This window comes from Copadichromis virginalis, linkage group LG19 (genome assembly GCF_057382275.1).
Source record: "Copadichromis virginalis isolate Kocher_CV1m ecotype Utaka linkage group LG19, C_Virginalis_male_GT1.1, whole genome shotgun sequence".
NCBI lineage: Eukaryota > Metazoa > Chordata > Actinopteri > Cichliformes > Cichlidae > Copadichromis > Copadichromis virginalis.
In genome coordinates, this window is record NC_140636.1 from 12,624,100 (window position 1) to 12,639,047 (window position 14,948).

The 14,948-nt window shown below is 40.1% G+C and overlaps 3 protein-coding genes and 1 long non-coding RNA gene across 4 annotated transcripts in view; 2 read left to right on the top strand and 2 right to left on the bottom strand.

Annotated features, from left to right (window-relative positions):
- LOC146685644 (kinesin-like protein KIF1B) overlaps positions 1-14,948 on the top strand; it is a 55,433-nt gene that overhangs the window by 28,251 nt on the left and 12,234 nt on the right. The gene's annotated exons all lie outside the window — the stretch shown is intronic.
- LOC146685649 (transcription factor 7-like) lies at positions 395-3,101 on the top strand. The gene is made up of 3 exons (XM_085441583.1): positions 395-643; positions 752-886; positions 1,024-3,101. The coding sequence occupies exons 1-3, from the start codon at positions 554-556 to the stop codon at positions 1,156-1,158; spliced, it is 360 nt and encodes a 119-aa protein (XP_085297709.1). The 5' UTR covers positions 395-553; the 3' UTR covers positions 1,159-3,101.
- On the bottom strand, positions 5,769-9,402 carry LOC146685650 (uncharacterized). The gene is made up of 2 exons (XR_014916784.1): positions 9,220-9,402; positions 5,769-9,072 (listed from the first exon to the last, which is right to left on the bottom strand). It is a non-coding gene; the product is annotated as an uncharacterized LOC146685650 (long non-coding RNA).
- Positions 12,712-13,650, bottom strand: LOC146685651 (interferon alpha-inducible protein 27-like protein 1). The gene is made up of 4 exons (XM_085441581.1): positions 13,569-13,650; positions 13,431-13,454; positions 13,189-13,356; positions 12,712-13,080 (listed from the first exon to the last, which is right to left on the bottom strand). Exons 1-4 carry the CDS (start codon positions 13,585-13,587, stop codon positions 12,971-12,973), a joined length of 321 nt encoding a protein of 106 aa, XP_085297707.1. The 5' UTR covers positions 13,588-13,650; the 3' UTR covers positions 12,712-12,970.

Here is a 14,948-nt window from a genome sequence, read left to right on the forward strand (position 1 = left end):
AAGCCAGCAGTCTGAGAGCAAAGCACTCTGTTGGGATGATATGGCACTGTGAGATCTTGTAGACAAAATTGGGGGTGATTATTCAAGACCTTGTGTGTGTGAGGGCAAGTATTTGGATTTTTATTTGGGATTTAATTGGGAGCCAATGAAGAGAGAAGTCCATATGGGGGAAATCTACTCTCTCCTTCCAGTCCCTGACTGTGCTCTGGATGCAGCGTTTTGGAAAACAGTGTAAAGGCTTTTCAGGAAGCTTTTAGGACACTGTGAAAATACTCAATTTGAATAGTGGAGGCTAGAAGTAGTGAATGTATCCTTCCTCTCTATCATTAGATGGAGAGAGTGTACAAAGGCCGGCATAGTGTGTGTACCAGAGCAGGGCTGTGTGTACCAGAGCAGGGCTGTGTGTAAAGCACAGCCAGGCAGCTGAACACTGTATTGTTCTCTATTTTGTCCTCTTTGAGCGCGAGACAAGCCACCACAGCTGGCAACACCTGTCAGTGAACACATTCAGGATGAAGATGGGCCATACGTCACGAAGCCTCCAAATGCCTTCATGCTCTATCTCAAAGAGCAGAGGCCAAAGGTCATTGCTGAACTCAACATCCCTGGAAGTGCAGCCGTAAATGCAGTGGTGGGACAGAGAGTAAGTGTGTAACTCTGCATACATTTATGCATCTGTTAATGTTGTCTGCTCATGTTTTTGCATGTGTCCCAGCTGTCCTGTAGTTATGTGTAGTAGCAGTGCTCACAGTGTGTTCTTATGATCTTCTGTCCACATTGGAAGTCGCTTTCAAACGACCAGAAAGCCAGATATTTCAAGCAGGCTGAAACAGAAAGACAGAATCATGCCAAAGAGCATCCAGCCTGGTCAACCAAAGAAAACTATGTATGTCCAAAGTGCCAACATGCAGTTCCTACATGTGTGCATCACTGCACTGAATGATGAAACAGTCACTGCACAGAGTTTGTATCAGCTAATGAAAACTCTGTGTTTGTTTTCCTCATTGGACTCCCCTGTTGCAGCCCTTCAGTTCCAGACAGAGGAAGCCTTTGTCGCAGACAGTGAGGAAGAACTGCTGTCAGTGCTGGAAGAGCTCGACCCCCTCCCCATCACTGCGCAGTCTCAGCAGCCCTCACCCACCCCTGCCTCTCCTGTAGATGCCTCTCAAACTGCATCAGTTCAACCCCGAGTTGAATTATTTCAAGACCGAGATGAGCCCATCTGTTTTGCTGAAATCCAAGAAGACATGTGGTCAGTGCTTGACTACCTCCCCGTCTCTCAGCAGTCTAATGTGCTCTCCTCTCCTCATTCACACAACTACTCGACTCCTAAACAAAATCTCATCTGTCCTGCTGATTCCCCTCCATCCAAACTGGCGTCCTCCCCTGTTGCATTCACTGAATTGCCGTCAACAACCCCCATCTTTTGCCAACTAATGAAAAACAATAATTTCACTATAGACGATTGGACCGATTTCAATTGAATTAAACTGTTACTCCTGTTATTTCAACATCTGTCTTTGTGTAAATAAATGAAAAAACAAACAAAAGATGCTTCTGTCATAAGTTACAGCAGGATGAAACAACCTTCATGTAGTTCTTGTTTTTAACACTGCAAACCTTCTTTAGTTCTTTTGTTTCCTTTCATATTCAGCACACATCTGTCAGTGTCCACTAACTGTCAGGGAAAAGCCAGATAAAAAACACTGTGGGGTCTTTTGGGACACGTGCTCGTTGGGTTTACTCATAGATATCAGAAATGATCTGTTCTGTATTCAAAGGATACACGAAGGACGTTTGTATTAAATGCAATATAGCGACTGATCATATGCTGCTTTCTTTGGGGGCTTTTCACCACCATGTTACACAAATCCAGTTTCTAACTGAAAAGAAAATCCTTCACCATTTTCTAATCAAATTCCCTGGTTTCCCATGTCAGAGATGTCATGGCTGAAAGGATCATCGCATATTGAGCTCAAAGCTAAACTCTTGTGTAGGGCCTCTTTCCATGTTGTACCATTCATTTTAAAAAGTCCTGGTAACAAGAGACAGAGGTGACTTGATGTATTACAGTTACTTCCCAATTTACAGAAATGATGTGACTTCTGACATTTTCCTAGCAGGAAATGTGCTACTGTGGGACACTGAAAGAATAAACAGCAAGGCACGTTTTGTTTTAATAACTTTTCTTTACTTCATTTGTATGAACTAGGTTTACCTTACAAAATCTTATACTGTATATAATGTTTTATGTTTAATTCATGTCAATGTCAGCTCGTGTTTACTCGGGTGAGCAGTACCGGCCCACAAAGAGAATGCTCTTGGTGGGTTTATGTCAGATGAAGAAGATGAAGTGATGGTCAAAGAACATTTCAAAGCCCACACTGAGAAGTTGTTCAGAAAAAGAAGTTGAACCTGACCAAGATGAAATCCAAAATTGGGAATTAATTGTTTTATTGTATTATTTTTAATGTCACATATGGTGTTGTGTAATCCGTGTATGTATTATGTGTCTCTGCTGATGTGTTTCATGCCTCACTTTCATTTTACTGTAATTAGGCTAGTTTTAAGTTTCTTGAGTATTCTGATAAGGATACTGTGTAGTATGATTTGCAAATGAAGAGGAATCAATTAGTCTTAAATTAATTGACTAAGAGAAATGAAGCGTTGGAAGAATGTTATGTTGATGACTATGAGGTTTCTGGGGTTTATTCAATAGAGCAACAACTGTGTGGGATCTTTATACAAATTCTTATATTCTATTTAGAGCTTGCTTTAAAGTATGTTAGCAAAAAAACAGCGCACGCATTCGTTTTCACGATTTTGGTTCTTCTTTAGTCATTGGGTCTTTTTAGGTGGTACCTCCAGGTACCACAAGGGGGGATGTGGTGGATTTTTGTGTGATATGTATAACTATGTAACTATATACACTATATATCTATGTGCACTGAACATATATATTTTAACTTTCATGTAGAGTCTTAAGCACAAGACATTTTGCTTCACCATGGTTTATTAAGGTGGTGCAGTAACAGGGCAGTTAATGCTGCTGAGAGTTCTCCTGCATAACTCGCTCTCCAGCTAACTAACCTTCCCTAACGTCTTTCATGCAGCACATGTCTGTATCTATTTTTTTCTACTCTTTTACAGAGCATCTTTTTGAGTGTCTTGATTTTAATTTGATCTAAAAGGGTTGGATCTCCACATCGTTGGTGGAAGAAGATTATCAGGATGGCTTCAAAATTTGCGACTACAGCCCCTCTTCTGTGGAACCAGCTTCCAGTTTGGATTCGGGAGACAGACACTATCTCTACTTTCAAGATTAGGCTTAAAACTTTCCTCTTTGCTAAAGCATATAGTTAGGGCTGGACCAGGTGACCTTGAATCCTCCCTTAGTTATGCTGCAATAGACGTAGGCTGCCGGGGATTCCCATGATGCATTGAGTTTTTCCTCTCCAGTCACCTTTCTCACTCAGTATGAGTTAACAGACCTCTCTGCATTGAATCATATCTGTTATTAACCTCTGTCTCTCTTCCACAGCATGTCTTTATCCTGTTTTCCTTCTCTTACCCCAACCGGTCGCAGCAGATGGCCCCGCCCCTCCCTGAGCCTGGTTCTGCTGGAGGTTTCTTCCTGTTAAAAGGGAGTTTTTCCTTCCCACTGTCGCCCAAGTGCTTGCTCATAGGGGGTCATATGATTGTTGGGTTGTCCAGCAGTTCATCTATATGTAAAGAAGCACTTAAACTAAAACAGACATAGCTACGTTAATCCTACCGTAAAACAATAAAACAAGGTACGACCTCTCCCATGCTCCCAGGATGTGGGGGTGCATTCCTGGGGTGCACACCAAGCCTGCAGCCTGCTAGAGATCACACACAATTGATTATATGCCTCTAAGTATACATGGTTGAATATTTCCTAATACAAATAACTACATGCAGTATTCTACCATATGCAAACTTATATCACTAAAAGATTATACTGACTACTAAATACAATTTTCCATTGACACCTAATAATTCTGCACTCCCTGTATATTGTATTGCCTCCTGCAGGACAGGCTGCACATGTGAATTTGTCACTGTTTTTTCCTCCTCCTCTTTTTCGTTGTGTTTTTCTCCCAAGTTGGTTTTAGAGTAGGGTCACCTTTTAAAACTATTTGTTTTTTATGCTGGGTTTGTTTTGATTTCCAATGGGCTGGTGCAATATTAGTCGGGCAATGTGCAATTCCTGAGCTTATCCCCTCTTACCTTAGGGGAATTAGGTCTTTTAGAGGTGCTCCGTGTGGATTTGCAGTGAATAAGTTATATTAAGTGATTTTAGTGCCACCAATTATTGCCTGAACTAAAACACTTAGTGCATGCGATAAGTGTTCTGTTGGGCTCGTATTTATTTGGGGTGGATTTGTTTCTTTTAAAGCAACGAGCATCTGGGACCACCGAGGGAGAGCAAGCCCTCAGGTGATTCAATTCAATTCAATTTTATTTATATAGCGCCAAATCACAACATAAGTCGCCTCAAGGCGCTTCATAGATACAGAGAAAAACCCAACAATCATATGACCCCCTACACAGCAAAATCTCCAGTTTTAAATTAACACTTTTGACAGTGTTATATGTTTAAAAGTAACCTAGTCAGTTTTGAAGATTAACAATGGCTAACACTGAGCAGTGCTGATTTTCTAACACTGGAATATTTCTAACATTTTGAGTTATTTTCCAGTGTTAGAAAATCAGCACTGCTCAGTGTTAGCCATTGTTAATCTTCAAAACTGACTAGGTTACTTTTAAACATATAACACTGTCAAAAGTGTTAATTTAACACTCAACAGTGTTGTATTTAACACTCAGAGGTGTGGACCCATATAGACACTCTCTAGTGTTAATTTAACACTGGAGATTTTGCTGTGTATGAGCAAGCACTTTGGCAACAGTGGGAAGGAAAAACTCCCTTTTAACAGGAAGAAACCTCCGGCAGAACCAGGCTCAGCGAAATAAAAAAAAATTGAAAAAATTGAAAAAACAAAAAAAACAAGCGCGTCCATGCTCACAGGTGTACACACGGGTGATCACACCCACAAACTACACCCTTTTTGGCTCCTACCTCAAAGCACACTGTGTTCTGTTGATCTTATGTGCTGCACAATAATGTTTAATATTTAGTATTTACTGTCATATTCCCATATATCATTGTGATGTTGTTTATTCTATTACTCTTGTTCTCTTCTGCTTGTTTTCTTTTTTCTTTCTCAACAGGTGATCCAGGTGATTGAAATATGCATTTTTTTTCTTTTTTCTTTTTTTTTCTTTTTTTTTTTTACTGCCCATTCTGTTGGTTTTTGGTTTTTGCCCTTCTCCCCCGTCCCTCTTCTCAGCTGTTTCTCTTTCCCTCTTTCTTTCTCCCCTTCTTTCCTCCAGTCAAGTCTGTCCCGTATTCAACAAGTGAAAATAAAATAAACAATAAAAGGCGAATCAAATGGACCATTATGGCAAGGCTGGGATGGTCAATTTGGTAAAGTAAATCCGTTGGGCATCGTTCTTTGCCCAACAATAATAATAATTCTGATGGCAAAAGAGCCAAACGGGACAGGCAAAAAAAAAGAAAAAAAAAAAAAAAAGAACCAGGCTCAGGGAGGGGCGGGGCCATCTGCTGCGACTGGTTGGGGTGAGAGAAGGAAGACAGGATAAAGACATGCTGTGGAAGAGAGACAGAGGTCAATGCAGAGTGTCAGGGTTCGAATTTGAGGAAGAGACAAACGACTGCATGGTCTCAGTAGATGTCAGAATAGTGATTTTATTATACATATGTACATATGGGGAAGATGAGCATCACAAGCCTTTTAGAGCCGATCTCCCCCGAACAAGCATCTCACAAGGCTTTTATTACAATGATGACGTCAAGTCCCATGATAAGTATCAGTCAGTTCTCAGAACTCAGGAAGTTCCCCTCACTCCACAAGTTCTCCTTATAAGGCCTCCAGATGTTTCCACTCAGCCCAGCACTCAGAGAAAACCAGTGTGTGGTGTGTATATCTATTCGTGTCTATTGTGAAAGTATATCTATCAGAAAACTGTCCTATTCTTACTAAGTGTGTGTGTACACATGCGTGTGTTATATAAGAGCGTGCATGTACTTTCAAGGCCTGTGTACGTGCAGAACTGAACATAGAACCAAGGCAGGGTCCAGCAGGCCCCACAGGCTTCTGAGTGATTACAGAACTGTGAAACAGCTTTAAGCAAATAACATGAATAGTACAGAACAACAATAGACTGATTAAAGTACTGATAATCTGTGTAGATTAATGTTAACATAGATATGGTTCAAAGATTATTCTGTCAACTGGTTCAACAATGGTAAATGATTAATGATTGATACTTCTGATTATAACTGTGATCATAAGAATACAAAATAAAATATCTCCTGGTCACATTCCTCCTCTTTGGGCTGGCTTGCCAGCCCAACTCACACCAGGATTTATTTCCAAACCAAACAAACACGTTATGACACTTATCAATCCCAACACCTCCGTTGTTTTCCGATTTTCCCACAACCCAGCTGTTCTTTTAGCTTCAGACTCGAGTTTCAGCCTGACACGCTTCAGGCCCCTTTACCACCTCCTCTTGGAGTGAAGAAACGCCCTCGGATTCTTCTTTCTTCGACTTCCGGGGTTAGACCACCCTTCAGTCGCTACACAGATCTGTGTGTTTGTTGTCCGTTGTCACCGCCGTGTCCCCCTTTTTGCCAAAAGCCTCTCGAACCACGTTGGTCTCTGGTGTTCCTAGTTTTCGCCAACCCCTTCTTGGTCATTGTTGTGGTTATGGGATCCATCTTCTCAAGGAGCCCCAAGGCCATGGCACTTGACCCCAGTTGCTGTGAAGGATCCCCATATCTCCGTGTCCCCGTCTGGTGTCTGTTCCCTTCTCTGCAAGAGACAGAAAGCCAACACCTCTCCTGCGCTGGCTCTCCTAACCTAATGTTGTTGACTTTGTTTATTCCAATCCTATGCCATGCTTATGTGTGTAAGCGTGCATGCATTTAACCCTCTGCACGTGAAGTCAATAGCTCCAATATATCAATCCGATCCGTTGTCGGATGAAGCTTTTGACCTTCACAGACTAAGTGCCAGCTCCTTAAAAGCACATTTGCAATGTGTGTATAAAAATGAACAACAGACCTCAAACAAATTGGGCATTCTTAATTCTAACTTGAGTGTAGTACTCAGTTTCTGATCATCTAATTATGCTTCTCACTCGTTCCCTAAATTGTCTAGAAACCTTTAATTTTGCCATACCTAAATTATTAAAACACAAACCAAATTATAGACCCCCTATATAGGTTTTGCCTTTATAAGCACACTTCAATAATGAGCAACAACCTGCAATCTGTACCAAAAAATCTTCATGGTCCCACCTGCAATTAAAGATCAAATGCACTTTATACCTGTTTTAATTCTTCCTTATATAGAACCTCCTCAGTTTCCGGTTAGTTGCGATTAGTCTCAATTAATCGTTCTAGTTGTATTTCGCAATTCAGCTAAAAAGCAAACCTGTTAAAGTAAACAGCTTATTTACAACCACCTGCAAATCATAAGAGTAATAAACGATTCAGCACAACAGACAAGTATCATGTTCAGGTTTCTCCAATCATTAAATCACTATTATTGCCACAATTTGCTTTATTCACCCTTTGGGCAATGTTATTCCAAGAGAGAGAGAGAGAGAGAGAGAGAGAGAGAGAGCCCCTAATGGCCAGTTAGTGGGCTCTAGGTTAACCTGTCCCCAAATTTGTTATTTGTTATTATTACTTGTTTTCATGTCACTTGTCTGTTTTCTACTGCACCCTTCTCACCAAAGCAAAGCAAACATTAGCAGCACATTGACCGTAGTCAGCCATCCTCATTCCATAGGTGCTATAAAAACATTTCCTGTAAAAGAATCACAGTTTTCAAGACAGGGTGTGTCTCCCCCAACACTCTCACCAGAATACAGTGTAATAGCATCCCCAACTCCTAACCCATAAACACCGTTTCTTCACACATCCGCCCAGAAATCCTGTAATAGAAAAACATTAAAACTGTAACCCTGTAGGGAAGAAAATGTAAATGGTAACGCTGCGCAGTTACCTCTGTAAGCAACACAAGACACAAAAATGGCATTTACAGGTTCACTCATCCTCGAATATTTTGTCATCCTTCTACTCCTGTAAAAAGAAACACACATAAATTCATCCACCCTTTTATCCTATCTAGGTGGAGGTGGTTAACCTTGAGTCATGGTCAAGTCTCGTCATCTTTTACCAGTCAGTCCGTTTGTTTTTATTTCCAGTCTTTCATCCATTCTTTCTTTCTTTGCTGATTGTGGAAACCATCGCCGCATTTAGATTTCCGCCCTCAGCAAAATGACGTCATCTCAAAAAGAAAACAAGAACTTGAGTTTGGATTACCTCGCTGAATCCTTTTTTAGACAGGGACTCTCGTTTCTAATTGTCCCCACAAGTGTTTCCTCCAGAACCCATTTCAATGCGGAGAAACTCACTTACAACAATTTTCTCGCCGACGTGTAATGCTTATAATTTCCGATGTGCAGATCTGCTTAAAGAAAAGATTCACAAACAAAAATCAGTGCACTGTTCAAAATATAAAACAAAATAAAATGAAAAATAACAAAAACAAAATGCAGACGCCCGGGTCTTGGGACTTGTCACTGAATATTCTTCCCATCAATAAAAATACCCACCTAAACCTACACAGAGTCAAATCAACACCACCTCAACTTTTCATATTCATAACCCTATATGTTTTGCGTTCGTGAAACAAAATTGAACCATTAAGTAATTTGAGCTCTTGAAATGTTTTAATTCTCTTAATTCTGCCAGTTTATTTCAACACTTATTCAATGACTTTTATTCAACTGCTACTTGGTCACTCGAATTTTACCTGTTCAAATTGCCTAGGGTTCAACAAAGTCTAGATCCCCGTTATCATGAAACTTGAACGGTGTACGATGATTTACTTACAGTCATTTAGAATCATCACTCAACCTAGCTCTACTACTGGCACTGCGTGACTTTTTCTCACACTGGAAACCAGAATTTAGTACAGAACTTTAATGCCTCAGGCAATCGTGCTCAAGGGCTGTCCCCCCTTCTCTTCTTCTTTGTCCGTGTGTTCCTCCTTTATTAAATCTCCATCACAATGACGTGGCGCTCTGAAATAAGACTCACACTGTTAATTCCTCGTTTTCACTCTGCACCACTGCTCAGAGAGTTTTCTTTTCTTTTTAGTGTACAGTAAACAATTGAGTCGAGGCCTTAAGCCCCAGATATCTCGCACAGGCATCGTTTTCATAACCAAACTGCTCCGGACTCTGCTCCCCAGACCACACAAATGCCCTCTGGGCTTATTATTATTTTGACATTGTCGTGCGCAGCATTGAGCCTTTGTCAGTAAAGCATTCTTCATTGCAGCAGCTGGAGCATTGTGTGTCACTTCTTAGTAAATTAAATCAACATTTTGATTTTAGTGCATGGGTATGTATCAGTTTTCACTCCCTCAACGAGTGCATAAGTGTTCATGTGTGTGTTTCTCTTCATTCTAAGTCGGCGCATGCAGAAGTGTGTGTTCGTGTGTTGGTGTATGTTTGTGTTCATCACCTTCCTGTTCTGTAGGAAGGGTAAACAATAAATAAAATATATAAAATAAATAAAATAAAATATACAGAGTGAGACATGTGCAAAACAGTGGCGTTACTGTACAGTGTGGAGTGCATAATGTTAAAGTTCCAGTAGTGAAGCTGAGGTGTCTATGACGTGTTCAGCAGTCTGATGGCCTGGTGGAAGAAGCTGTCTCTCAGTCTGCTGGTACGGGACCGGATGCTGCAGAACCTCCTTCCTGATGGAAGCAGTCTGAACAGTTTATGGCTGGGGTGACTGGAGTCCTTGATGATCCTCCCCGCTTTCCTCAGGCACCGCTTCCTGTAGATGTCTTGGAGGGAGGGAAGCTCATGACTCATGAATATGACTTGTAGCAGGACATTATTTAGTTAAACGAACTGGAAACAGGCCAATTGCCTATGTGTATGAAGGACAATGGATTAGTCCAAGTTGGAGATTTACCATGGAACATGGCAACATCACCTATTCTTTTGTCTTCTGCAAGAAGGATGTAAACAGAGAAGGTTTTTGTCTACGTTTACATCATGAACACTTGAGGTTTTGAGCCAAGAAGATCAAAACAGCTTGATCCAATTTCCTTTACAAAGCTTTTTCTGTGGTGACAACAGGACAGGAGAAGAGTTGTAAATGCAGATTATTCACCAGTTGACTCTAACCCCCACAGGATGCCTACAGTGAGAAGATTTGGGGGGTTGATAGGAGTCATAAAGAAGGGTGTTGACCAGGCTGCAGCTTTGAAGCTAGCTGAGAGCCACATGGACAAACAATAAAGTCAACTGATGTGTTTAAATACATATGTCTATATACAGTTGGATTGTAGTGACATATGATTTTTGAGAATGATGATTCTTCTTGTTCGACTTTTGACATTCAGTTGTTTACTTGCAGAAATACATAATGAATCGCACGACAGGAGTAGATCTGCCACAAGGCTGGATAGGTTGGTTACTGTCTGGTCCTTGGTGGCATCTTCTTTTGAAAATATTAATTCCTGCTTTTGTATTGTTGATACTGATTTGCTTATGTATAGGATGCATTTTACCTTGTTTAAGATCAATGCTGACTAAGATGATTTCCAATACATTTTTTAAGTGATCTAGGTAGCTCTGTTTGGAAGTTCAGTTAATGCTAGAAATGTGTTTTGGAGGTTCTACGTGTTTTGTCTCTAAGGACCACCACATATACTTATATATAAACATATATAAATAAAACCAACTTTTTTTTACATTAGTAATTCCTTTTGTGCATAATTTTATATTATTGTTAATAATAAATTAATTAAAGCAACAAAACAACCTGAAGAGCCGGTTGGGAGCCAAAAGAGCCGGTTCTCTAATAAGAGCCGGAAATCCCATCACTAATATTTTCATACAGCATATTGAGATTTGTCACTGGAGGAAACATTTGTTGGCCAGTGTATGTTTGTTCAACGTGTAAATCTTCATATTTCACAGTCACGTTACACATAGTTGAGATCACCCAACCCACTGCTCTAATGCAAGAAGGAATTTCCTCTTAAGCAAACAGAACATACAACAAAAGAAAAAACAGGTCACTCAAACTAACCTGCCTTGACAAATTAAAAGTAGAGAACTTGTTTTGAAGTAAGAAAGAAGATGCCCTCAAGGCAAATTCTCACGAGGGCCTAAGAGTACATCTTTCAACATCTTACAATACTGTGATTGCAGCCATTCCTCAACTCTCTGTCAATGGTACTCATGGCCAATGATCAGTGGGCTTTGATCAATGGTTGTTGATCAATGGCCATGAGAATTTGCATAATCATGATGAAGGAACTGACCTCTCAGCCCATTGTTCCTTCAGTGGTGCTGGTTTCAGTCATCATGCAAATGTACTGTTTATAAGATTGGGGAAACCTGCAGTCAGCTGAGACTGAAGAAGTTACTTGGATGAGTGATGAAACGTTTCTCCCACAAAACGCTACGTCCAGATGAACACAACCAACTTTTGGGGATTTACTTACCTGAATGATTGAGCATGCATCAAGAGGTTTTAACCCACTTTGGCAAGGACTGCCTAAAGCTAAATTTAAAAGCAGAAAATTAGAGGCCATCCAGGCCTTTATGTTTATGTGTGTTATCTGGCTTCATGGATAGATAAAGTTGGGTGTCATCTGTATAGCAGTGAAAATGTATGCTATGCGTTCTTATGATGATAATAATACAGTACACTATGATATCAGCAGGACTGAAGTGATATCTATTTATTAGGCACAACTGGAAGTCTTGTTATTCTGCTAAAGTTTTTTCCCACCAGTTTTTGCAAACACTTTAGAAAATTATATTAGCTTCAATAAAAATCATTTAAACATTTGCAATGTTTATTACCTCATTGTCTTACTTTAAACTAATTATTACAACAATACAAAGTTTTAAACTTTAGGTGATCTCAGTTATAATATTGTATTAAAGCATTATTGCAACTAATTGTACTATTAGCCATCAATACAAGGACGAAACAGCTTTAAAGATGGAATACTGATAAGGCAGGTTTAAGGGTGCAGTGAGAACTGAACATAACTGGCATCTCTTTAGTTTTTCTCTCTCTTTCAGTTTACAGTTAAAATGAAGACTGGCCATTTTAATGTCACCTCACAGATTATCATCATCACCAGGAGACCAAGATAACAATGAAAGATTACTGAACATCTGTTTTGTTGATTTGTTTGTGGCATTTTCTTTCAGCTGTCTTGTGTAACAGTTTCCAAAATGCTGATAGATTTTCACTACGTCCAGCCAACACCTATGATACTCTCAGAGGTTGGGGAAACAGTAAGTCAATTTTAGTCAAATTTACTTGAGCATACAGTCAGTTATATTCAGGTGTGTTGCATCAGGGACACATGGAAAAGTTTCAGGACACCGGCCCTCAAGGACTGGAGTTTGACACCCCTGTCCTACATAGTCTCCCGTCAGAGTTGTGGCTCTGTAAGAGTGATAGATTTATGGACTATAGAAACATATGGTATTGTTACTGTGCTTTACATTAAGTTGTTTACAATAAAAGCAAGGAAACACTTATTTTTGCATGACTTTTAATTTTCACATTGAATTAATGAAGAGAATAAAGGCACCATATCAGTTGTTTTTTGTTTTTGTTTTTAATGATGGATAAAATCTGAATGAAATTTTTATGAACCATTTTTGTAACTTAATTCTCAAAATATGCTTTAATCTCAGTGTTCGACATTCACACATAAGAATAACGTTTCATCCAGGCGATTAAAATTTGTCACAGGAGAAAACATTTGTAGGTCAGTTTGTGTTTTTTTACGTGTTAATCTTCATAAACCACAGTCACGTTACACACAGTTGAGAGCACCCAAGCCGCTGCTCCACCAACACCGCCAAATAATGCAGTGGCAGCCCATGACATACCTGCTGCACCTACAGTGAAATCATGTTAGACACTATTAGCTCTATTAGCTTATTCAACATGAGCAAAGCTTTTAGAGAGAGAGAGAGAGATAATATATAGTAAATTATTCAGTTTACCCCAGGACTGCAAGGTTGCTACAAGACCTCCTGCTACAACTCCACCTCCACTAGCGATTGCTAAATATGACATCAGTTTGGCAGCGATGGAGCCTGCTGCTATTCCAGCTGAAGTGAACCCCAGTGAAGCCAGAATGGCAGGAGTCAGAATCACAGTTCCACCAGCTCCTAAAAAAACCCCAAAAAACATATATTAAAGATTTTCATTTCAAAATTATGCTGTGGTTAATGTCATGGCGTACCTGCAGACACAAGGACCGTCTTGCCTGTTAACGAAATACAAAAAGATGTCAAATAAATTCTTTACAATAATAATAATAATAATAATTCATATCCACTGTATAATGGGATAACACTGTTATAAAAAAAAATAGACTCACATATTTCTTCCCATTCCATGTCTGTGCTTTCAAAGATAACATTCAAATGACACCAAGAGCTCAACTGAACAAACCTGATGTATGTTATTTACTTTATTTCCAAGAACTACCTCTCCCATTTACCAAATATGAACAGAGGAGGAGGAGCACAGGGATGTACCTTAAAAAAAATAACACAGGCATGTACAGGGAGTGCAGAATTATTAGGCAAGTTGTATTTCTGAGGAATAATTTTATTATTGAACAACAACCATGTTCTCAATGAACCCAAAAAACTCATTAATATCAAAGCTGAATGTTTTTGGAAGTAGTTTTTAGTTTTAGCTATTTTAGGGGGATATGTGTGTGCAGGTGACTATTACTGTGCATAATTATTAGGCAACTTAACAAAAAACAAATATATACCCATTTCAATTATTTATTTTTACCAGTGAAACCAATATAACATCTCCACATTCACAAATATACATTTCTGACATTTAAAAACAAAACAAAAACAAATCAGCGACCAATATAGCCACCTTTCTTTGCAAGGACACTCAAAAGCCTGCCATCCATGGATTCTGTCAGTGTTTTGATCTGTTCACCGTCAACATTGCGTGCAGCAGCAACCACAGCCTCCCAGACACTGTTCAGAGAGTTGTACTGTTTTCCCTCCTTGTAAATCTCACATTTGATGATGGACCACAGGTTCTCAATGGGGTTCAGATCAGGTGAACAAGGTGGCCGTGTCATTAGTTTTTCTTCTTTTATACCCTTTCTTGCCAGCCACGCTGTGGAGTACTTGGACGCGTGTGATGGAGCATTGTCCTGCATGAAAATCATGTTTTTCTTGAAGGATGCAGACTTCTTCCTGTACCACTGCTTGAAGAAGGTGTCTTCCAGAAACTGGCAGTAGGACTGGGAGTTGAGCTTGACTCCATCCTCAACCCGAAAAGGCCCCACAAGCTCATCTTTGATGATACCAGCCCAAACCAGTACTCCACCTCCACCTTGCTGGCGTCTGAGTCGGACTGGAGCTCTCTGCCCTTTACCAATCCAGCCACGGGCCCATCCATCTGGCCCATCAAGACTCACTCTCATTTCATCAGTCCATAAAACCTTAGAAAAACCAGTCTTGAGATATTTCTTGGCCCAGTCTTGACGTTTCAGCTTGTGTGTCTTGTTCAGTGGTGGTCGTCTTTCAGCCTTTCTTACCTTGGCCATGTCTCTGAGTATTGCACACCTTGTGCTTTTGGGCACTCCAGTGATGTTGCAGCTCTGAAATATGGCCAAACTGGTGGCAAGTGGCATCTTGGCAGCTGCACGCTTGACTTTTCTCAGTTCATGGGCAGTTATTTTGCGCCTTGGTTTTTCCACACGCTTCTTGCGACCCTGTTG

Excerpts from the sequence above, each read along its gene's own strand:
- LOC146685649 (XM_085441583.1), top strand. The coding sequence starts at position 554 with ATGCTCTATCTCAAAGAGCAGAGGCCAAAGGTCATTGCTGAACTCAAC. Across the intron at positions 644-751 it reads ATGCAGTGGTGGGACAGAGA|TGTGTTCTTATGATCTTCTG; the intron begins GTAAGTGTGTAA and ends CAGTGCTCACAG. Across the intron at positions 887-1,023 it reads GGTCAACCAAAGAAAACTAT|CCCTTCAGTTCCAGACAGAG; the intron begins GTATGTCCAAAG and ends CCCCTGTTGCAG.
- LOC146685651 (XM_085441581.1), bottom strand. Across the intron at positions 13,357-13,430 it reads GACGGTCCTTGTGTCTGCAG|GAGCTGGTGGAACTGTGATT; the intron begins GTACGCCATGAC and ends GGGTTTTTTTAG. Across the intron at positions 13,081-13,188 it reads AGCAACCTTGCAGTCCTGGG|GTGCAGCAGGTATGTCATGG; the intron begins GTAAACTGAATA and ends ATTTCACTGTAG.